This window comes from Platalea leucorodia, assembly GCF_965183815.1.
Source record: "Platalea leucorodia genome assembly, chromosome: 22".
NCBI classification, from domain to species: domain Eukaryota; kingdom Metazoa; phylum Chordata; class Aves; order Pelecaniformes; family Threskiornithidae; genus Platalea; species Platalea leucorodia.
In genome coordinates, this window is record NC_138844.1 from 4,148,386 (window position 1) to 4,163,369 (window position 14,984).

General features: G+C 62.8%; 1 protein-coding gene across 1 annotated transcript; it reads right to left on the reverse strand.

Moving 5' to 3' along the window:
- Positions 1-1,998: 1,998 nt before the first annotated feature.
- Positions 1,999-4,828, reverse strand: DLX4 (distal-less homeobox 4; the record flags this gene model as incomplete). Its single annotated transcript, XM_082331728.1, has 3 exons — positions 1,999-2,250; positions 3,141-3,334; positions 4,546-4,828. 3 exons carry the CDS (start codon positions 4,826-4,828, stop codon positions 1,999-2,001), a joined length of 729 nt encoding a protein of 242 aa, XP_082187854.1.
- Positions 4,829-14,984: the final 10,156 nt, after the last annotated feature.

Consider the following 14,984-nt stretch of genomic DNA (forward strand, 5'->3'; position numbering starts at 1 on the left):
CCGGAGAGTAATTCCTGGAGGAAAGCCGCCTCTTCCAACCCAAAGCCCCCACCAAGGGTAAATCCCACCTGCGAGTAGTTGGATTTTCCTCAGTCTCTGGATGCGAAATTCTCCTTTCCTCCAATGTTGGTGCAAAGCAAATCCATCCGCCTCCCTAAAACCTTGCTGCGGAGGATGGGCTCCATCGCTGGGGGAAAATAAAGCCAGCCTTGCCCTGCACAGACCCCTGCTTCTGCCAGACTCGTCCCCACTTGTGGACACCATCTACCCATGCAGGGGACACCACGCATCATGTCTTGGCCCGGGACTGCAGTCGGTCCCGGCCATGGTGTCCCCCAGGGTGCCGAGCCAGCCCGCGGACTCCGCGTCCTCCCCGTGCCATCGCTGCGATGCTCCCATGGCCATGGCGGGACAGAAACAGGGACAACCGTGCCTGCGTCCCCGCGGGGTCGCTGCCAGCACCCCAAACCTCTCAGCCGAGGGATCAAACCCGCTATCGGCTGGCAGGGTGGCGGGGGCTCGTGTCCAGCCCTGCGGCTGCCAGCGGGGACCCGGGGCTCCCCACGTGCCTCCGGCCCCGGGACACGCCGTTCCCACGCTCGGCACCAGATCTCCGGCCCTGCCCATCTCCTAGCTATTGATTGCGTGCTCAAAAACCCGACTCCTCAGGTGGGAGCCAAGTGCTCGGAAAAACTCTGGCCCCGTGTGCTGCCAAAGGCGCAAAGCAAACGGAGCCGCGCGCGGCATCGTGGCATCGCAGCATCGCTCCCTCCCTGATCTCGCTGGCTGGGATGGGAAACGTGGTCCCCGGGGCAGGAAGGGACCCTTGGAGTGGGGGAAATATAAGGTGGGAATATCTGGAGCGAGGATCATGACACGTTTGTGCAATGGAACAAACCTGGGTACGGACCCGATGCACCAGCAAATCCCTGCTGGGGAGAGCCCCAGCGCGGGGTCTCGTCCCCATTGTGGGTGACAAACACTGCGCAGGATTGGGAAAAGTGGGAAAGAACGATAATGCGTTTTCTAGCTGGGTTTTGTCCTCTGAAAAGCGCAAAGGAGAGGTTACCCACCGCCAAGCCTGCAGGGGAAAAATACTCCCCGCTCCCAAAACGCCCTCGCTCCCAGGGCCAGGTATTCACGGGGGCGGCTGGAGACGCGGGGCAGTAACCCCGGGCTCGACCCGCTGCGGGGTCCCCAGCCTGCGCCGCGTCCCCCCGCCTTCCCTCTCCCGCCCCTATTAAGGGAGACATCTTCAACAGCTCCAAATTGCCTGTAATTACCCGAGGAGGCGGCAAGAAGCCCCTCACCGAGGGGCCCGGGTCCACAATTACTATAATTGCGCCTCCATTTCGGGGGAGCGATCGCATGTCTGAAAATAGCGTTGGGTCCCGCACAGATGTTTGGGGGGGAGACAGCCCCAGCCCCCTGCTCCGGTGCCCCCATCCCCACGGGGCCGTTTTCCCGGGAGGTTTTGGAGACGGGAGCCTCTGAGGACCAGGACTGAAGCATCTCCCCCAAACTGGGGACAGACCCCTGCAAAGAGAGCTGCAGGTACGGAGGAGCAGTCTTTACTTTACAAGTGTACAGCCTATTTATAAAGCGGGGGGCACATACAATACCGGACGGTATTTATAAATAAAGCCAGGCCGGGGGGGTCTGGGGACTCCCCAGCCCCCCAGCCCCTCTCGGGGCCCCCCCTGCCCCATGTCCATGAATGGAGGGACCCGGGGCTGTGGCTGGAGGCTAAGTCCTGTCCCGCCAGGACGGGCGCACCAGGGCGTTGTGCCGGAGCTGTCTCATTTCAGACCACGATGGAGCAGGCGATGCCCAGGTCCCTGCAGACCGCGGTCACCTTCCTCCTCCTCTTCCTCTTTCTCCATTCGCTGGGGTCCCCCAGGGCTTTGCTGGGCTCCCCAGTCCCTTGGGGGGCAGCGGCAGAGCATGCCCCCCTCGCCGGCCCTCCCGGAGCCAGCGGGTGCTGGAGCCGCGGCAGCATCACATCATGGGGGCCCGGGGGATGGCGTCCTGCGGGTGCGGCTGGTACCAGGCTCCGAAGCTGTTGATGTAGCTGCTGGGGGCCAGGGGGGGCCCTTTGCCCGGCACGGGGAGGTCCCAGAGCGGGGGGATGTTGGGGGAGCAGGGGGAGAGGGAGGCGGCGGTGGGGAGGTGCTCCCCGTCGGGCGCACTCGAGCCCTGCTTCATGATCTTCTTGTACTTGGAGCGTTTGTTCTGGAACCAGATCTTGACCTGCGGGGGAGAGAGGGGTCAGTGGGGAGCAGGGGTCTGCAGCCAATGCCCCCCCATAAACCCCCAGCATCAGCAATTACAGACCCCCCTGGGGTCCCTGGCTCCCCCATCTACACCTGCCCCTTCCCAGGGCCACAGCCGATTCGGCGTGGGGGTCTGTGAGATAAGCCGGGCTCTGAGCCCAACCCTTTACAAGCCACCAGAGATTCCACTAAGGGCAGCTGGAGGAGATTGTGGGAAGAGGCACGGGGAGCCCAGACAAAGGTGTGATAAATGGAGCGCAAGCCAGGAGCCCCCAGCCGTGCGCACCCCCATGTGTCCCCCCCGCCCCCCCTCCGGCACGGGCTGTGGCCCCCACCAGCCGGGTGCCGGGTGCCGGGGCTGGGCCGGGGTGCGGCACGGTGGGGCCCGCCGCGCTGGGGTGGTGGCCCCGCTCATTCCTCCCCGCGGTCCCCCCCGCGCTGCCGGCAGGTTCCCACTTGCCTCCTCTTCCCCGGCTTTATGAGCTCGCTTCGCCCCTGGCTCCGGGCTGCACCGCTGCCGCCTGCCTGTCTCTCCCCATCGCCTTCAAAAACCCACTTGCCCCGTCCCGCGGCCCAGGGCCGCCCAGCGCCGGGCACGGCCGGGCCAGCAGCCAGGCTCCGGGGCTGGGAAAGTCCCGGTGCCGCTGGGAGGTGCGAGCAGGGGCGCCCCGAACCCGAGCCCCGGGGGCCCACCGGCGCCAGCTCCCCCGCCGCGGCACGGCACGGCTCGGCACGGTTCCAGTTGCACCCCGGCATCGTGACGCAGCCTTAATCCAGAGTCACTCCCGGAGCAGCGATGGGCACGAGCCCCCTCATAGCGCATCCCCGGGGCCGTGGCCGTCCCCTCGCCCCTCGCAGTGGCCATACCTGGGTCTGGGTGAGCCCCAGCTGGGCCGCCAGCTCGGCGCGCTCCGGCAGCGCCAGGTACTGGGTCTGCTGGAAGCGCTGGTTGAGGGCTTGCAGCTGCAGGCTGGAGTAGATGGTGCGCGGCTTGCGCAGCTTCTTCCCCTTGCCGTTGATGCGCAGCTCCCCGTTGGCGACGGCCAGGGGCTTCTCGTGCTCTTGGGGTGGGAGAGGAGCAGAGAGTTAAACCGACGCGCTGGGAGGTTAAAAAAAACCAAACCAACAACCCCAAACCATCCCACCCTGGCCCTGGGGGCTGCAGTGGGTTTTGCTTTTCGGAGGTTAGTTTTGGAGGGGAGGGGGATAAGTAGGGGGGGACCTGCTTTTGCTGGGCTGCTTTGTTTAAGCCCCAGGTAAAGCAAAGGGGAAACAGGAGGAGGAAGGGAGGGATGGGATTATTCATTCGATATCACTGTACAAGCCCAAAAGCGGGCAGGCCGCAGGCCCCTCTGCCGTGCACCCGATGGGGGGCCGGGCAGGGCCCCGCGGGGCGACGGCGGGGGCGGCAGGACAGACTGCCCTGCCCCGCGGGCCCTTGCTGTGGGCACGCTGCTCCCCGGGGCTGCAGCGAGCCCCCGGGCAGCCCCTCGCCGCGAGGTCTGTGCCCCCACCCTGGACCACCTCCTCCCCGCTCCCTGCCTTTGAGCATCCCTGGGTCCTTCTTGGGCCACGTGGCTCCGGGACAAGGTGGTCCCTGGCACGGGGTTGATGTGGGCAAGCCCATGGCATGGTGGTGAGCGTGTTTGCGCACCCACATGTGCCCCACACATGCTGCTCTGGCCACAGCCATGGCTCTCGGGAGCTGACGAGGGGCCGACAGGGCCTGGGGGCTCAGGACCCCTCCGTGGGGCAGCCCGGGGGCCGCTTCTCTCTGGGGCGGCTCAGCTTGCAGTTTTGGGGAAAACAGTGGGGAATGGGGAGGCGATGGGGCAGGGAGCTGAGACGGGAGCACGTTGGCGGTGGGGCAGAGGGGAGAGGCTGCCCGGCCCGGGCAGAGGGTGCAGGATGCGGGCAGCCGGGGGTCTCGGGGTGCAGGATGCGGGCAGCCGGGGGTCTCGGGGTGCAGGATGCGGGCAGCCGGGTCTCTGATGCTCCCCATCCCCGGGGTGTCTTGCAACCAGGCAGCCACCCATCGGCACGGGGCTCCGGGGGGTCGGGGCGCTCTGGGAGCGGGGGGGACACCGCCCCCAGCCCCCGCGGGTCCCCTCGCCCACCCCCCGCCGGGCCGAGCCCCGCATCGCCGCTGCCGCAGCCCCAACGCGCTGCCGACGGCTCGGCCCCGGCGCTCGCCGGTGAAGCCCGGTCGCTCCCCGCGGGCTGGGAGCCCGGGGGCGGGTGTGCAGCGCCGAGCACCCCGCGCCCGCCTTACCTGCGTCCTGCAGCCTGGCGCCCTGGGCCAGCCCGGCCGGGGGATGCTGGGCGTCGGGGGGCGGGTAGGGCAGGTAGGGACCGCCGTGGGGCGGCGGGGGGGCACCGCCGGTGTAGGGGTAGGGCCCGGGCCGGCCGTAGGAGGCGAAGGGCGGCGGGTCGTGCTGCGGGGGGTGGAGGCCGTGCAGCGGGTAGTGCGGCGGCGAGGGGTGGCCGAGCTCCAGGAAAGCGGCTTTGGAGGGGTCGGGCCCCAGCAGGCTCTCGGCCACGGAGCTCATGGTCATGGTGGGCCGGGCCGGGCCGGGCCGGGGCGGGCAGCCCCCGCAGCCCGCAGCGCCGCGCCGAGCCCCGCCGCCCCCCGACGGCTCCGCGCTGCCGCACGGCGGCCCCGCGCCCGGGGGATCCCCTGCCCGCCCCGCCCCGCCCCGCCAAGCCCCGCCCCGTGACGTCACGCCCCGGGGCACCCCCCCTGGTTCCCCCCCCCCCCCGGGGCAGCCCCCTCTGTGCCCCCCCCCGCCCCGGGGTTCCCCCCCCCGCCGGTGCCCCGGCCCGGAGCAACGCGCCCCCTCCCCGGAGGGGAGACGCGGGGGGGGACGACCCCGACCCCCCATGTCCTGGCGGGGTCCCCCCGGGGGGTCCTGACCCGCGTTCTCCTGTCGGTGCGGGGCAATCTGTGTCGGGGGGGGGGTAACCCCTTCTCAGGGTCCCCCCGCCATCGGGGGCGCAGCGGGTGGACGGTGACCCCCGCGCAGATGGCCCCGGGGGTGCATCCCCTTGAGGGGGGCACGGGGCAGCCCTGGGCACCCAGGGGACAGACCCCGGGCAAGGAGGAGCTGAGGCCGTTCGCACTCAGCTCACCTCTGCGGGGACGGGGGGACGCACCAGGGATGGCAGAAGGATGGACGGACACCAGATGGAGGGATGGACGCGCGTGGCGTCGAGGCCCTGCGCATCCCGAGGCCCTGCGCATCCCCAGTCGCCGTGCTCACGGCTGCTGGGGGAGGACACCCAGGGTGCCAGGGGGGTGGGAGCCCCCGAGTCACCCCATCGGCGCCCGCCCTGGCAGACGGGAGGCCCCTTCCCCTGGCGTCGGCAGCACCCCGGCCCCGCGGGGCCCCGCTTCTGGCGGCAGGCGCCGACCTGCCCTGCCGCTCCCTCCCACTGCCCCGGGAGCCCTGACCCCGGCGGGGTGCGTGGGGCCCGGAGGAGCCCCGCAGCCTCCACCCCGGCTGCCAGCCAGGGCAAACCAGGGGGAAAAAAACCCCGCCAGGGCTGGGGGACGCCGTCACTGCCTTTGGGGCTGCCGTCACCACCATTGGGGACAGCCAGCCGGAGCCGCAGATGGGGCTGGCAGGGAGGATTTGCACCTCCTGCAATCCCAGGTCTCACGCCAAGCCCTGGATGGGGTCCACGAGCCCTGGCTGCACCGCGGTGATGGGTTTGGGGCCACTGGGGTGACGCAGAGGGGAAGGGAGCTGGGTGGCCCATGCCGAGCCGAGCACCGGCCACGAGGTCTCGGCTGCCGCCCGTGCGGGGTTTGCCCGGGAGGAGCAGCCCCGAGGGAGCGAGGGTGACCGGCGGCCGGGGCTGCTGGCAGGGAGGGTCCCCCGTCCCCACCCTCCCATTAGACCATCTTCAAAACATGTTTCCGTCTGGCCATCGCGCCGGGTCTGAGTCACTCCGAGCAGGGGGCAGGAGCTCCGATATAAATAGCCGAGCTCCTGGCTAACTCCAGGACACACCGGGACCGCGTCCTGCCCCGGACTCCCAACACAACAGCCCTTCCCCTGACCCGCCTCTGGCCCTCCGTAGCTGATGGCTTCTGCCCCCTCTCCCCATCCCAACCTCCCTACACCTTCGCTTACGATCATTTCCAGCACAGCCGGACCCAGAGACCGGCCCCTCGGTGCTGGCGCAGGCTCTGTGTTCCCCGTGTCCCTCCATCCCAGCACGGAGCTGGGCAAAGCGCCAGTGTCCCTGGGACTGTCCTCGGGGACAAAATCCTGGGCTGAAAATCCTATGTGAGCCCTAAATTTGGGTGCAGGGAGAAGCTGTGCTGTCACCTCTGCCCTGGCCACCAAACTCCAGGGCCCAGCGTGGAAAATCCCCCAACCCCACCCTGGCAAAAGCGGGGGCGAAGCAGCGAATAAGAAGAAGCACAAGGAGAAATCCAGATGTTCTCCAGCCCTGCCCGGGCCGGCCAGGGCATCCCCAGGGAGCCCGGCTTGGCCGGCACCGAAGGCAAAGCGTGGCCACTGCGAGTATCAAAGGAAACCTCCGCTGATCCGCTTTCATCCCGGCTCCTCACTTTCCCTGTCGGGGTGACTCAGCTCCCACCGGCTCCGGGGACGGGTGCCGGCTTGCCGGGATGAGCTACTGGCGGCTCCGCTCCCTCCGGTGCTCCTTGCCCCGGCGCTGAGGGTAGGAGGGAGATGCTGGGGCTGGGGGCTGCGTCCCCCTCCCGCAGAGGCTGCCCGTGCTGGCAGGGGGGCTCCCAGGGCTGGATCAAATGCTCAGGGGACCTGGACCCCCTTGCCAGCCCCCTGTGCTCTCGCACCCCTCTGCTATGTGGTGGACATAATAAATACCCATAATTAAATATAAGTACCCCAAAATGTCCACCATGTAGCAGAGGAGTCAGGGTCCCTGTGCCAGCTGCTGGTGGAAGGATGCTGTCCCCAGCGGTGTTTTGGGGCAATATTTGAGTTCTGGCAGGAGGAGGAGGACCCTCAGGGTCAAATTCCCTCCTGGGGCAAGGTGTTGCAGCTCTGCCTCATTGGCGATGCCAAGGCGGGATCCCACCCCACCATGCCTGGGGGCCGGAGAGCGAGTGGATCCCCCACTTGGGGATCTCCAAGCGGGTCCCACAGCATGGGGCAGCCCAGGGCGAGCAACGAGGCAGCGGTGACAGCAGACGAGAAGCAGCCCATCTCCTCCTCCTCCTCCCCGACTCCATACCAGCCTCGCACAGGTGGAGTTTTGGGTTGAGGGTCTGAAGGTGTCGATCTCAGCATCCCCGAGCCCCATCCCGTGCCAAGGGGCCGCCCCATCTCCGAGCCCACCGGGGCGGGCGCAGGGACAGCGCTCCCTGCTCCGCGTTCCCTTGGGAGACGGGGTAAGAAACTGGGACCAAACCTTCAGGCTGTAAAAAACTCCCAGCTCCCAGCCACCGCTCACCCGGGGGCTGGTTCCCAGCAGCTCCCGCAGCTCGGGGGCAGGAGCCGGTGCCACCCGGGCACCTGCCCGGGGACGAGCACGGGCCGCCCGCCCGGGGGTCAGGTCCCAGCCCTCTTGTTTGTGTCGGCGCGGGCTGGCAGGGACAGAACACGCTGTTTTAGCAGGGTTTGGGGTTTGAGGGGTAACCTGCTGCCAAAATAAATACATCAAGTCAACTCGTATTAAATTAAAAAAATAAATCAAGGCCATGCTCGGAGCCAATTCAAAGTCTCGGTCTTGGGGCTGGAAGGTGCTGACACATGCCGAGACCCAGGCGGTGGCAGGGAGCGCGCCGGGCGCTGCCAGCCGGGACATGCGGGAGCCGCGCCGCTGCCGTTCACCTGCCCGGCGATGCTCTCGCTGTGGTGGCAGGCGCTCGGGATGCGGCTTCGTCGGTCCAAAGCCGAGGCGATGGAGGCTCTGGGTTTTTACCTGCCAGCTTGCCGGCACCGGCTGCCGAGGCTGATGAAAGCAGGAAGGATTAAAGGGGTGCAGGGAAGGGTGGGGGGGGGCAGGAAAGCATGTGCCAGGTAACAAACCTACAAGATCCTCCAAGATAAAGGGAGATCCCAACAGCTGTAATTACGCGCTGCAGATAGAGCGGCGCGGGGAAAGCCTGAAGCCAAGTACAGGAATTCTGGGTTAATGGCAGCCCAAGGAGAAGTTAATAACAAGCCGAACAAAGTGGGAGCAGACAGCCTGGCGTCTGCCCTCCCACACGCCACCGCTGCCACACTAACGAACAACCGCGCTATCTCCAGCCCCGTCAATAATCCCGGGGGAGCGCGGGGAGACGGGGTGCTGGCGCGAGCCGGGCTCCTCTGCGCAGCGAGCTGCGGCGCTGGCTTCTCCCCAGGCTTTTCCCCTGGCTTTTTTGGCTTGTTGGCTGGAGCAAAAGCCATCCCGGGGGGGAACGGGGAGGATGAGGGGCCGTTTGGGAGCATGGAATGGTTTGGGTTGGAAGGGACCTTTAAAGGGAGCATCCTCTGGGAGGGGGCTGGGGCAGGTAATAGTGCGGGGGAAAGGCTGTGCTCCGTGACACCCGCCTTGCCCAGGGCCTGATCCTGCCCCGCAGGGGAGCACCAACACGAGTGGGAGCAGGATTCATCCCCTGGATGGTGTCAGACACCCCCGAAGCGCCCAGGCCCCGTTGTTCCCCTGCGCAATGAATCATGGCGTGAGCGAGGCGAGATGGGAGCTACTGATGGGGAGGTGACCTGAAGGCGAAGAGGTGGCCCAGGGGACACACGCACCTGGGAGGTGACAGCGACGTGGCCGTCACAGGAGGGTCCGGGACCCGGCTTCGACGGGGAGGTTTCAGAGGGACGCAAGGGAGGAGAAAGTTCACATTACTATTTTTCCCCCCCTTTACCTTTGCAGAGCTCCAACAGCTCCAGGAGGGATTTGAAGGGGTTTTTCTGCAAAAAGATGCTCAAAAATGCCTTGTCCCCGCGTCGCAGCCGCAGCAGCCGGCCTGGCTGGGTTGGGCTGGGTGAAGCCCAGCTCCCGGCCCGGGCTCGGGGGGTTTCTCGCTTTCCAGCACCCAGAGGCTCTGCAGCGGCTGCGGGTCAGCCTGGTGCCACCAAAGGCACCGGCCGGCTGGTGTAAATCAGCATTTCCCCAACGGCACGGCGCGGTCAGAGCCACCGCCGCGGCCAGGATTTGTGCCCTGCTTTGTTGCCGGTTTGAGTTGAGATGTTACCATCATATCGATGTTAAGAAGTCTTTAAATAAGTACTCGTTCTCCCCGCCCCCCACTTCATCCCCCCTCAATAAAGCAAATATTTTGTTTTAGAACGTAAAATATTTTCCAGGATGTAGATCTGGTCTGGGTTTGATTTTCACAGGGACTGCCGGCTGGAAATCAAAGGAATAAAAGGACCCTGATGTAAATCAGCAGCGATCCACCCAGGGGCATAGAGTCCCCCTGATTTACACCACTTCAGCCCTTGGCCCCTGCTGAGATGGCTGAAGGAGGGAGCAAAGGAGAGGGGAAAGTTCCCCTTCGTGGCATCTTGTTCGGAGAGAAGCAAAACTGGCGCCGGCTTTGCCACCCCATAACTGCACAGAGGCTGAAAATTTACCCCAGCATCAGCAGCAATTCCTGACCGGCCCCGCTGAGCGCCGGACCCGAGAGGGTCTCTCCCCATCCCCGCTATTCTTTGGTGAGTTTATTAAGTGCCTGGGATTAATTGCGGGAGCAATTTTCTGCTGTCTAAATTCCCCATGTCACTGTTCCTCCCCTTGTGCCCTGGCGTGTGAAGCCAGTTTGGGGGATAATTATGCCCCATCTGGAAACCTTTGGGGAAGGTGTGAACCTGCTAGGCAGAAATATGACATATTTAATCAATTATTCCATTCATTAGCCCCGGCCTCAGCGCCTTGCCCTGCTAATTTGACAAGAGCACCAGTTAAAGAGGCTTTTTAACCCTCATTCGCTTCCCATCACCCCAAATGCAGAGAGCTGGAGGGCACCCAGGCTGGAAGGGAGCCGAACCCTGTCCTGCCGGGGACGGCGAGACGTCGCAGCCCCAAACCACTCGCCTCCCCTTCAGCGGTCGCTAGTAAAGCTCTGCCCGAGCCGGCGAGGAGGTTGGCTCTGTAAAAGCATCTTGTCTGCTGATGGAAACCCAGAAAATCCTTTGGGGGGGCTCCAAAAAGTATTAAAAAAACCCCGTGACATTTCTTTCCGTTCAGATGAAACTCCGTCGCTTGGGCTTTGGCTGTGGATTGGCACCAAGCTGAAATTTCGCTTGGCTTTTCCAAGCCGACGCTCTTCCCGTCCTGCCCCTTCCCCGCCTCCGCTGCCTTCGCCGGAGCGGTGCGGAATCGCCTCTTTCTGGTGGAGCAGATAAAAAGGATAACTTGAATTTATTGTGTTGTAAGCCGAGCAGTTAAATAATGGGAAAAAATGGTTTGGATTTTTTTTAGGTAACTTGAATTTATCGTGCATTTAAATAATGAACAATATTGGTTTGGATTGTGGGTTTTTTTTTTTAGATAACTGTTTGGAGGCTGATTTTCCCTTCCGGGTGAGCCCAATTAAGATCTGGCCCAGGTTTCCTACACGATTTCCAGGGGACTCCTCCTTGTCTAAATGGTCTTTTCCTTTCCTATCGGGGGGCTCTTCGTTTGCGAAGCTGCTGTTTTCCCTTTAGCGAGACCCATTAAGGGTTTGCAACGTGAACGGCGTAAGGCGGCGGTCAGTAATGGCTAGATGCAGCATTTAAACAGAGAGCTCATCAAACGCTGGCCTCTCAGCGGAGAATTCGATCCAATAAACCTGATTAATTTGTTTGAAAACAACCTCTTGCAGGCACACGTCTCTAAAGGAGAAACTTTATAAACTTTGGGATTAGGACTGAAATGGGCAGCACCTATTTTACCACCTTTGTAGCTGTCACGCTGGCAAACCAGGAGGGCGGTTTAATGCGGGGTTTTTCGAGGGGGCGAGGTGCCCGGCATGGTGCCCCGGTGCTGGCACAGCCTCCTTTTGCTTCCAGCCGTCCCCGGTGCCCACGAAGGTGCTTCCTTCCCCTCCTCCTCCTCCTCCTCCTCCTCCTCCCAGGCGCTTGCAGAGCGCCCACCCGCAGCACCCGCAGGCGCCTCGGTCCCCGCGCACGTCGGCGTCCCCGGGGTGACGCTCTGCCGCGGAGGCCGGCGGGACGCCAGCTCCGCTCCCACCTCTCTGCCCATCGGGTGGGAGGAATTAAACCCACGTTTCCCCCCGCGCATCCCGCTCCAGCCTGCTGGCTGCAGCGCCCGTCGCCGTGTCTCTCTGGAAAGGGGCTTGGCCAAGGATGGAATTTAAAACCCACAGATTTTCTTGGTTTTGTTCTTTTTTTTTTTGTTATTCGTTTTCTTTTTTGTTTTGTTTTTTAATATTCTAGCTGGGAAGTTGAAAGCTGTGGCTGAGACCTCCTCCGGCAGTGCTGGCTCCATCCCTGCCGTCGCCGGCTGCCCAGGGCCCCCAGCAAAGCACCCCTCCATCACCCGCTGGGTGCGGGTGCAATTCTGCTGACGCTGGGGTGCTCTGGGGTTACAAGGGAGGCAAAACCCCAGAGGTGAACTGGTACGGCCAGGAGGAAGAGCTGAGCTCCTGGGAAAAAGAGCCCTTTCTGTCACTTGTTGCAGTGAAAAGACATCATTTTTCACTTTGAAATCAAGGCACTTCTTTTAACAAGCAAAACCCTCTTTAAATTTCAATAAGTGGAACAAAAATCATTCTCTTTTCTCAAAGCAAAACATTTTGGTGGGTCAGAAGGGTTGGGGGAGGGCATCTCACCATTTGTAGGCTGTTTTCATTCTGGTTTTGTGAAGGATCAGGAAGAAATCGCAGGTTTTTCTCTGAAATCTGACCCCTGCCCAGGCCACTCAGAAGCACTATAAAAACCTGGGGACAGGCCGATGTCTCAGGGTCAGGGACTCCGCTGGCCGGGCCGGTGGAACGAAGACTCACAGAGGAATCCCTGTCCTTGTTTTTTGGTGCGGAGAAATGGCATCTGATCTCAAGTCAGAGCAAGCGGGGAGACGTGGGGGATCTTCACTTTGGGGGCACATATCGGGGACGCTCCAGCCGTGGGAGCATCGGCACCGCTGGCCGGGCAGCGTTTCCACATCCAGATGCCACAGGGCAACATCTGGATTCCCCATTTAGGAGCACCTGGGACCCCCCCAGCCCACCCCCGGCCTCTCCCAAGCACTGGAAGCTGCGTTTGCAGGCAGACACATGCATGGGAAGGGGAAAGCATGGACGACCCCGTATCCTCCGCATCCGACGCGTGGTGCCCGTCTCGTGCCGCAGGACGTGTCGGGGCTTGCAGGCTGGGGGAAGAATTTGCCGAGGGTTTGAAGAGCCGACAGGAAGGGCTCGAGCTTGCAGCTGACGGCACGCTCCGTCCTCGTTTGGGAGCGCTTTGCATCGCTGGGGACAGAAAATCGCTTTGCCGTCCAGGTCGGGGGGACCGAGCGATGGGAAATCTGCGGCGCTCGCTCGCGTTGGCAGAGGGCTCCTCGGCGGCGGGGGAGCCCAGCCCTCCCCTGCACCTACTCTCTGTGCTCAAAATAGATGAGCGATGTCATCGTCCCCCCTCCCTGGATTTATATTGATCAGAAAGTGCTTTTAGTGTCCGACCGAGCTCGAGATGCAGCTTGTGGCTACGGGGGATGCCAGGGGTGAGCCAAGTGTGACTCGCAAGGAACCACATCAGAGTCCCATGGCCAAAGTCCACAAGCAGGTGAACAGAAGAAGGGTGGTGGTGGGGAAATCACTGTGATATTTTACAGATGGAGCAGAAACCTTTCAACCAATACTTGGAGAGAAAAATATATATTCTGTTGACATTCCCCATATCGGGCGAAATCCCAAGCCTTCCACCAAAACCCCAAATGTACGCACAAAGTCCCTCAATGTTTTAACAAAAAGCAGCGTCCCAAAACATCCTTTTCTTTTTGGTGGTTAAGCCTCTGAAAAAAAATTATTTCAGGAATTTTTAAGAGGGGAAGGAGCAATGCATCAGAAAAGCTTCAACATCTCTGGAGAAACGGGTGTTTTCCGACCCATCCCAGTGACTCGCTCCTGTGGGTTTGCTGCTGGAAGTGCCAAGGACGGTGGCTGCGTGTCCTCGGGGGAATGAAGATGCCCGGCTCGTCTCTCGGTCTGGGCAGAGCGTTAGGGGAGCGGGGAGAAGCTCCCTGGGTTGACTCCGCTGCGTTCTCCGTATATCTTAGCACTGATTAAAAACACCATGGTAACAGCTCCAGGCCTGGCTCCCTTCTCCTCCTTTGCAGCCAACGATGAGTTTCAGAGGGAGCAGGCTCAGGTCAAGCCTCAGAAAAAAATGGCATCTCGGAGTCCTCGATTTACCCGCAGCAGAGGTAACAGCAGGGCAGCTACCAGAGTCCGGCCCCGGGTACCACGCAGCCTTCCCAGGCAAGATGGGCTCCAGCCCCCCGCGATGCCGAGGCTGCCCAGGGACCCGGGGAGGCTCAGTGCTGTGCGGTCACTTGCTGACCCCAGTTGGGACGTGTGGGTTTGGAGAGACATTAAGAGCATTATAATCAGTGACCCCACATTCTTGCTAATTAACAGAGAGAGAAAATTAGTGGTAAAGGAAATTGTTCCTCTTATATTGCCGTTTCTGGTTTGCTTGTTTTTTTGGCTTGTTTTTTTTTTGTTCTCTGCATGTACCATGTAGAAAGAATTATTTAAGCCTCCGGGGCCAAATTCCCAGGCTCAACTTAAGCGCAATTCTCAGTGTGAGTTTTTGCCTGAATAAAGGACTCGGGGTCTTGCCCAGAAGCAGAAAAGGGCAGAAGCCAATCCTCCGATTCACTTTACAGCAGGCTGAGCCCGAGGTACCCGCTCACAGCCGAGACTCTCCCCGCTGCAAAGCAGGGTCCGGTCCCTGGCAATCACGCACGTCTCCGCAGAGGCCTTCAAGGGAAGCCAGGCAGCTTTGAGAAGCAACCTGGCAGCGCCGCGGGCATCAGACACCATCTGAGGCAGGCGAGGTGGCTCTGGCAGGGATGCCACGAGGCGGACGCTGGCAGAGCGGGTGGTGTGACATTTGGAGCTCGGATCTTCCCTAGGGCAGAGGTGTCTGGCGGCCACCTCCATCCGATGGCTGGCTAGTGCCCAGGGCTAACAGCCACCTTGTAGCGCAGGGACAACCCTGCATCCTGGTTCCCTTGCAGGACCTGAGTCCTCCTCTTCTGGCCCGTGACAGCCATCTCCCCCGCTCCCAGCACCACCGTCCTTTCCTGCAGAGCTGGAGGCAGAGCTTCCCGCCCCGGGGCCCAGGGACACCCCTGCAGAGCCGGGGAGCCACTGCCAAGCCAGTCGGGGCGGTGTGACCTAACATGTCCCCACGCCACCGTCCTCCCTCCCCAGCACGCTCGCAGGTGGTCATTAGCGGAGCTGACAATCCCCCCAGCACGCGCCGGGTATTTACGTCTCTGGGGAAGCTGAACTCAAGAGGGAGAGAGAGAGGGAGAAAAAAATGGTGACGGTAAATGTATAATTAAAGTCCTATTAAGAGGCGCCTAGGAGTCTCCTGGGGAGCAGGGCGTACGAGATCGCTGCCTCTCTGATGGCTCTTGGGTGCAAAAGTCTCCCCAGGCGTGGCCAGGAGGGCCCGGGGGGACCTGCCCCGGGGGACGTGGCATCGTCGGGAGCTCTGCGGCGCTGGGGCATCCCTCCCAAGGCCAGGCTCCGGTGTGGGA